Here is an 8,994-nt window from a genome sequence, read left to right as displayed (position 1 = left end):
CACCTCGAGCCGTCCCATATCACAATGAAATGATAAATATCAGGAGCTGGGACTAGAGGTGTCTGTAACCTAGGCTCCATCATCTGCTGGCTAGGACTAACCCTTACCCTAACCAATCTACCAAGCTAACCCTTCTCCTAACCCTAACAAATCTACCAAGCTAACCCTTACCCTAACCCTAACCAATCTACCGGGCTAACCCTTACCCTAACCCGTACCAATCTACCGGGCTAACCCTTCCCCTAACCAATCTACTGGGCTAACCCTTCCCCTAATCCTAACTAATCTACCAGGCTTACCCTTACCCTAAACCTTACCATCTACCGGGCTAACCATTACCCTAACCAATATTTCACCTCCTCCTCTCCAGTGAGGAGGAGGTGGTCGCATGGTAGCCTAAGCAACGTTGAACAGGGAGCATGTTCTAAAAACATTCACTTCTTCTGCATTTTCAGACACACTGAACGTCCACCGCAGGAAAAATAAAATAGAAAATGCAACTAAAACTAGGGTAGGCAATTTATTTCAGAAGGATATTTTTGTCATTTTTATTGACATTTTCAGCAATCAGTAAATCAAATGCTCTGACAAAAACAAAAACAAATCTGATATCTGTGGCTGCACAGAGCTGTGATTCGCCTGTCTGTCTACCTTCTTATCCGGACACCTGCAAGCTGTCTGCCCATGCTCTCAGTGCTGTGGCTAAAGCTAGCTAGCTAGTAAACCATGACAGGAGTCTTCCACAGGGCTAGCAGACCTGTGGCTACACTAGCGAGCAAGTCATGTGATTAGGGGGAGTGGCTTTGGAGGGAGGGCTGCAGGGAGGGGTGAGACTTTTTTTTGGTTTGATACCTTTTAAATCTAGCCCGGCATACCATAGATTTAAGAGTTGATCTGTAGGCTATGATAAAAATAGTAGTGTACTCAAAAAAAAAGCAAATTACTCACTTCAGTGAGCACTACAAAAGCAAAACTGATATGTTTAGAGTTAGTCATCTTAACACAATATCCTCAAGTGTGGTTAAAGAATCGAATAATAAACTAAAGGCAGCATGCGGACGTCGGCCATGCTCCAACACAAGTTTTAAAGTCATGCTTTGTTTGAAATCACTACCAGCAGGAGACTTCTGGTGCCCACAGAAGGTTGTAAACATTGAGACTTGAACAAAGAAGGGTTTCTTTGAGCTTCACTGGGATGAAACCATGAGTTAGTATTCTGAGTATTACAGACTGGTAGGTCGTCGGTGTCAGCGATCCCATCTTTTGTCCGCAAAACTGGAAACAGGAAACAGGAAACAGGAAGAACTTTGGGAGGGTCTAGCACCAGACATGAGGAGCAACTAGGTCCGGAGCTGGGGTGAAAGGTCACAACTCCTCACAGTTCACTGTGACCATCCCTTGACCTTTTCAAAAGGTCAAAAAAGAATGAAAAACTAGAAAAAAGGAAGATCCTGGAGGGTTCTGGAGAGAACCTGGAGGCTCTAGGAGAGACCCTGGAGGCTCCAGGCGTGGTGAGAGAGATCCCTGGCTGGAGAGTGGGTCGGGGGGCTTTGCTGGTCTTTCATTGATTATGTTTTGTGATTGTTGATTGGAGGAGGGAGCAGAGACTTCCCGTGGTCTTCTCCTGTGGTAGACCTAGTTTACGAGGATGGTGGGTTTTAGTTCAGGGTGAATATAACTTTGGATCTGTTCTATATGTGGTGATCATGGGTTTTTAATTTCCTGTTTCCTTCATTGTTTCAAGCTCTTGTAACCGTTCATGTGTTAGGACTTTCAGAGTTTGGATACAGTAGTAGTTATTTACAAAGGGTGCTGGGGAGGGTGCTAGCTTCAAGGGAGGGTCCTAGCTGGTGCCCCTTAGGATGCTAGGGAGGGTCCTAGCTTCTAGGGAGGGTCCTAGCTGGTGCCCCTCAGGATGCTAGGGAGAGTCCTAGCTTCTAGGCAGGGTCCTAGCTGGTGCCCCTTAGGATGCTAGGGAGGGTCCTAGCTTCTAGCGAGGGTCCTAGCTGGTGCCCCTTAGGATGCTAGGGAGAGTCCTAGCTCCTAGGCAGGGTCCTAGCTGGTGCCCCTTAGGATGCTAGGGAGGGTCCTAGCTGGTGCCCCTTAGGATGCTAGGGAGGGTCCTAGCTTCTAGGGAGGGTCCTAGCTGGTGCCCCTCAGGATGCTAGGGAGAGTCCTAGCTTCTAGGCAGGGTCCTAGCTGGTGCCCCTTAGGATGCTAGGGAGGGTCCTAGCTTCTAGCGAGGGTCCTAGCTGGTGCCCCTTAGGATGCTAGGGAGAGTCCTAGCTCCTAGGCAGGGTCCTAGCTGGTGCCCCTTAGGATGCTAGGGAGGGTCCTAGCTGGTGCCCCTTAGGATGCTAGGGAGGGTCCTAGCTTCTAGGGAGGGTCCTAGCTGGTGCCCCTTAGGATGCTAGGGAGGGTCCTAGCTGGTGCCCCTTAGGATGCTAGGGAGGGTCCTAGCTTCTAGCGAGGGTCCTAGCTGGTGCCCCTTAGGATGCTAGGGAGAGTCCTAGCTCCTAGGCAGGGTCCTAGCTGGTGCCCCTTAGGATGCTAGGGAGGGTCCTAGCTTCTAGGGAGGGTCCTAGCTGGTGCCCCTTAGGATGCTAGGGAGGGTCCTAGCTGGTGCCCCTTAGGATGCTAGGGAGGGTCCTAGCTTCTAGGGAGGGACCTAGCTGGGGTCCTCTCATGTTGGCCAAAGGAGAATAAATGAGAGCAGACTCACCATTGTTTAGCTCCACCCTGCCGGGCCACTGGACGGACAGGAAGTGATGAATTAGAGATAAGGAAGAAGGAAGCGATGCATTAGCGAACAGGGAGAAGGAAGTGATGCAATAGCGAAACAGGCAGAAGGAAGTGATGCATTGGTGAAACAGGAAGAAGGAAATGATGCATTAGTGAAATGGGAAGAAGGAAGTGATTAATGTACATTAAGTATTTAAACATGCAACATCTCTCTATATATTATATTTTAGTATGCTTTAAAGAGCCAATAGCATCCCTCCTGCTGATGGCTCAGCTTGTTTCCAGGGTTTCCAGAGGGTCAGGGCTGAAGCTTGCTCTTTAGTTACTCTTGAAGACATCTGATTTGAACAAACTTTATTTATAACAGGCGGGGGGACAGAGGAGGAGGCGGGCTGTGGTGACCAACATGCGAGCGTGTGAACGCTGAATCGTCAGAAGGTTTTGTCCCCAAAGAGAAAGACGAACAACAGCTTGGCAGACGAGAGGCGGTCGTCATGGCATCAGACGAACCAGAAGGGAAGCTGAAAGAATGGAGGAAGTGAAGTGTGATGGCGGCGTGGAGGAGGTGAGACGAGGCCCGGTGGATTGTGGGAAATGGAGTACCTTTCACTCCGTCACCAGTCGATGTAGCTCGGGGGGGCGGAGGCCCGGGGAAACCTGGTCATAGTGTCATAGGAGGGAACACTAACACACACACACACGTACACACAAACACACACGCACACACACACACACACACACACACACACACACACACACACACACACACACACACACAGAGTACACACACACACACACACAGAGTAGACCCACACACACACACGCACGCACGCACGCACGCACGCACGCACACATGCACACACACACACACACACACACACACACACACACACACACACACACACACACACACACACACACACACACAGTACACACATACACACACAAACGCAAACATGGAGTACACATAGAGTACACATACACAGAGTACACACACACACACACACACACACACACACACACACACACACACACACACACACACACACACACACACACACACACACACACACACACACACACACACAAGGTCATCACAGGTTGTGCCTTGAGGCTCCTCATAGGTCAGCCAGGGCCAGCATCAGAGAGCAACACGCTGAGGACCAGAACACGATGGAGCGCTTCAGCTCCTGGTCTACAGCCCTCAGCCTATCAGAGCTCCTGGTCTACAGGCCCTCAGCCTATCAGAGCTCCTGGTCTACAGGCCCTCCACCTATCAGCACGCATTAGGTTCTGTTGGCCTCCATTTTGAGAGGATGCATGAGCAACTTAACGCAACTCCACATAACAGCGGCCAAAAGAACATGGCTGCTCACTTCATAAACCAGCAGAAGTACAGGAGCACTAACCAAAACGGAGGTGCTCATTGACGCGGCGATGTACCAGTAGGACATTTTTTGTTATTTCTGTTAATATTAATGTTTTAAACACAGCCGTTCATAACGTGGTGCTCTCTGTCTGTACACTGAAACAGCCAATCAGGAACAAGCAACCAATACACGGACGGAGCATGCAGTAAACACGTGGTTAGAAGGCGGGAGTCATGCGGTAGTGGGCGGAGTCATGAGGCAGTGGGCATGGCCATATCACACAGGGGGCGGGGCATGCTTGCCTGTCCTTCACTAAAATGACCAGGTGTATGTTGAGCGGGGGTTTGATATGTTGATCTGATTGGGCGACTCTGAACAAGAGACAGGAAGAGCAGTCAACACAATTCTCGCTTTACCAGAGAGAGAGAGAGAGAGAGAGAGAGAGAGAGAGAGAGAGAGAGAGAGAGAGAGAGAGAGAGAGAGAGAGAGAGAGAGAGAGAGAGAGAGAGAGAGAGAGAGAGAGAGAGAGAGAGAGAGAGAGAGAGAGAGAGAGAGAGAGAGAGAGAGAGAGAGAGAGAGAGAGAGAGAGAGAGAGAGAGAGAGAGAGAGAGAGAGAGAGAGAGAGAGAGAGAGAGAGAGAGAGAGAGAGAGAGCTAAACCGTGTGTGTTCATGCTTGTGTGTATGTGGTGTGTAGCGGTCTGTCCACTAGGGGGAACACGCCTTCATGTGTAACATTCTGTCCACTAGGGGGAGCATGCCTTCATGTGTAACAGTCTGTCCACTAGGGGGAGCATGCCTTCATGTGTAACAGTCTGTCCACTAGGGGGAGCATGCCTTCATGTGTAACAGTCTGTCCACTAGGGGGAGCATGCCTTCATGTGTAACAGTCTGTCCACTAGGGGGAGCATGCCTTCATGTGTAACAGTCTGTCCACTAGGGGGAACATGCCTTCATGTGTAACGGTCTGTCCACTAGGGGGAACATGCCATCATTTGTAACGGTCTGTCCACTAGGGGGAACATGCCTTCGTGCCTTCATGCCTTCATGCGACAGAATCCAGTCTGAGTTTTACCTGTGAGGCGGTCTCAGCACTGCCGGGCCAACCTCTCTGTGATAACCATTACTACCATTACACCATTATGGTAACCATTACAACCCCTCTATGATAACCATTACACCATTATGGTAACCATTACAATATCTCTATGATAACCATTAAACCACTATGGTAACCATTACAACCCCTCTATGATAACCATTACTAACGCGACAAACACACCACATGTAGAGCGCCCCCTGCAGGCCTCCGTCAGTACTGAACAGAAAGGTTCTTCTACTGAAGGACAGAGTGGCCTGAAAACTACACTGGGAACGCTGGTCAGGGGGATCTGAACACTACACTGGGAACGCTGGTCAGGGGGATCTGAACACTACACTGGGAACGCTGGTCAGGGGGATCTGAACACTACACTGGGAACGCTGGTCAGGGGGATCTGAACACTAAACTGGTAACGCTGGTCAGGTGGATCTGACCAATGAGGAGGGACACGTCTGAAGACCCCAGGAGACCCCAGCACCCACAGCTTCACAGACCTCCACCAGCACCCAAGTTAAACCAATGAAACCAGTGAAACCAGTACAAATACTGAATCCAGTTCAACTATCGAAAAGCAGGAGATTAAAGGCAGGAAAAGGACACAGAACAACAAAGACAGGGGAAAGGAATTCTGGGTAAAATAACTCTTACGTTTTCATGGGGATTGTGTCATTGCTACGAAGACAAAATACAAAACAGAAGTAAACCCCAGGCTCATGTAAACAAATGCCTTGCCGCCCCCTCCCCGCCCTCCCTGCCCCATCCTGCCCCTCCCTGCCCCATCCTGCCCCTCCCTGCCCCTCCCTGCCCCTCCCTGCCCCATCCTGCCCCTCCCTGCCCCTCCCTGCCCATCCCTGACCCTCCATGACCCTCCCCGGCCCGCCCCTCCCTGCCCCTCCCAACCCCCCCTCCCTGCCCCTCCCCTTCCTAAACCGCCCCTCCCTGCCCCCCCCCACCCCCCCGCCCATCCCCTACTGCACTGCCCCGCCCCTTCCTGCCCCCCCCCCCCCCCCCCCCCACGCAGCAGAGCAGGGCTTCAGTAAAGCGTTGTGGACGCCTGCTGGAGGCCAGACTAAAGCAGCTCCTCTTAAAGTGCCGAGTGCTTAAGGGGGGGGGGGGAGGAGGGACCTGTAGGAATGGTTATCATATCAGAGAGTAAAGTGCCAGGTTCCAGAGACAGAGGAGCTGCGGGAAGGAGGGAGGACAGATTCACACGTTAACAGGAACCCACAAAACATCTCAACTTCAGCTCAACTTCAGATTGAAGGAGGAACCCTAGATCTTCAGGCGTTCCCCGTGTATCGAATGTTCCCCAGGTTCCTAATTTTCCTCATGTTCTCCAGGTTCTTCATGTTCCTCATGTTCCTAATGTTCCTAATGTTCCCAAAGTTCCTCATTTTCCTCATGATCCTCATGTTCCTAATGTTCCTGATGTTCCTGATGTTCCTAATGTTCCTGATGATCCTAATGTTCCCTGTGTTCCTGATGTTCCTAATGTTCCTAATGTTCCCTGTGTTCCTGATGTTCCTAATTTTCCTGATGTTCCTCATGTTCCTGATGTTCCTGATGTTCCTCAGGTTCCTAATGTTCCCTGTGTTCCTGATGTTCCTCAGGTTCCTAATGTTCCCTTTGTTCCTGATGTTCCTCATGTTCCTAATGTTCCCCAGGTTCTCCATGTTCTTCATGTGTTCAGCCCTGCGCGGCGGTCAGAGACTCACTCGTCGTAGACGTCCTCTGTTTCCATGCGGCGGTAGAACTTGGCGAGCTTCACGGCGAGGACGATGCTGGGCAGGAGGAACAGCGTGCTGCAGCCCAGACCCATCCAGAACGTGTTCTGTTGAAGAACCAACACAAAAGAGACTGAACACAGCTTAGAACCACGGAACCAACACAGAAGAGACCGAACACAGCTTAGAACCACGGAACCACACAAAAGAGACCAAACACAGCTTAGAACCACGGAACCAACACAGAAGAGACAGAACACAGCTTAGAACCACGGAACCAACACAAAAGAGACCAAACACAGCTTAGAACCACGGAACCAACACAGAAGAGACCAAACACAGCTTAGAACCACACAGAACCAACACCATGAGACCACCGTGAGACCAGACCACCATGAGACCACATGAGACCAGACCACCATGAGACCACATGAGACAAGACCACCATGAGACCACATGAGACCAGACCACCATGAGACCACCATGAGACCACCATGAGACAAGACCCCACTAAGCTCAGTTACACACTACCACACCACCAACCAGGCACTAAAAACACACCCACACACACGCACCCACACACACGCATCCACACAGAAACACGGTGTGTTACCATGGCGTCCAGCAGGAAGTTGCAAGTGAGGATGTGGGTAGTGTCCACCATGTTGCTCAAGGGCTTACAGGTCGCCACCTCCAATGCCAGCTGGACAGGAAACAGGTAATGACATCATCAAACCAGGGAGCAGGCCCACTACAGGCCCACTACAGAACCAGTAGGGCTCTAGTTCTGGAGATGAAACTAAATGTCTGCTTGGAGAACACATTATAGAGTATAGTATAGTTATAGAGTATAGTTGAGTTATAGCATATCTATAGAGTATAGTATAGTTATAGAGTATAGTAGTTATAGAGTATAGTTGAGTTATAGTATATCTATAGAGCAGGGATGGGCAACTTTCATGATAAAGAGGGCCACATTTTTCATCATAACCATCGGAGGGCCACATGACTGCACACTTCAACTTAACGTGAGCTGAGAGAAGCTACAAAATGTTGAATTTGGTAGATATGATTTCCTGTATTCTGGTGCATTTTGGGGATGGCCACTACCTAAAAAATCATCCAGAATCATAACCTATGTACGGTATGTTAATTGAACCAACATACATTAATTTCATGTTTTCCATGCTCAAACAGCCACATGAATGGTCAGTATTTTTATCAGTGCAAAGGGCTCACATACATCATCATTCAATGAAGTAAAAAAACTGAAAAACAGTGGCCCAACATTAAGTGCAACAACTCAATGAACTCAAACCCAACAAGCAGTTGTAGTAGTTGTAGTGGCGACTTAAGTGGATATCTTTAATGACTGATATCGCTTCTAAGCAAACTAGACGCATGGGTTTGCCTTCGAATTCTATGAATTCTTCTCATCTTTCTTGACCGAGTTTTCTGTAACTCGATCAATTATTATTATTCTTTTTTTTATTTTTTCATTTTATTTTTTTTATTATGTGCGGGCCTGACTGAGTGAGGATGCGGGCCGCACTGAGTGAGGATGCGGGCCGCATGCGGCCCGCGGGCCGCCAGTTGCCCATCCCTGCTATAGAGTATAGTATAGTTATAGAGTACAGTATCGTTATAGAGTATAGTATAGTAATAGAGCATAGTAGTTATAGAGTATAGCATAGAGAATTGATTATAGTATAGTTATAGAGTATAGTAGTTATAGAGTATAGCATAGAGTATAGATTATAGTATAGTTACAGAGTATAGTATAGTTATAGAGTATAGATTATAGTATAGTTATAGAGTATAGTATAGTTCTAGGGTATAGTTAAAGGGCATAGACTCTATACCCTTTAACTATACTCTATAACTATACTATGCTCTATACTATAGATTAGAGCATAGGATAGTTATAGAGTACAGTATAGATAAAGAGTATAGTATAGTTATAGAGTATAGTATAGTTATAGAGTATAGAGTATTGTATAGGTATAGAGTATATTATAGTTATAAAGTATAGAGTACAGTATAGGTAGAGTATAGTAT

General features: G+C 48.5%; 1 protein-coding gene across 14 annotated transcripts in view; it reads right to left on the bottom strand.

Moving 5' to 3' along the window:
- Positions 1–502: 502 nt before the first annotated feature.
- prom1a (prominin 1a) overlaps positions 503–8,994 on the bottom strand; it is a 36,369-nt gene continuing 27,877 nt past the window's right edge. For 4 of the 14 annotated variants that reach the window (XM_030368326.1, XM_030368330.1, XM_030368333.1 and 1 more), the window contains 6 exons: positions 7,550–7,639; positions 6,928–7,043; positions 5,861–5,884; positions 3,346–3,426; positions 2,723–2,750; positions 503–1,635 (listed from right to left, as the gene is read on the bottom strand). In XM_030368326.1, the coding sequence (XP_030224186.1) occupies positions 3,357–3,426; positions 5,861–5,884; positions 6,928–7,043; positions 7,550–7,639 (300 nt within the window). In that variant the 3' untranslated portion in view covers positions 503–1,635; positions 2,723–2,750; positions 3,346–3,356. The other 10 variants (XR_003978302.1, XR_003978303.1, XM_030368327.1 and 7 more) reach the window with 10 other exon arrangements.

The sequence above is a fragment of the Gadus morhua genome, chromosome 10, assembly GCF_902167405.1.
Source record: "Gadus morhua chromosome 10, gadMor3.0, whole genome shotgun sequence".
Lineage (NCBI taxonomy): Eukaryota > Metazoa > Chordata > Actinopteri > Gadiformes > Gadidae > Gadus > Gadus morhua.
This window is presented reverse-complemented; position numbering and strand designations above follow the sequence as displayed.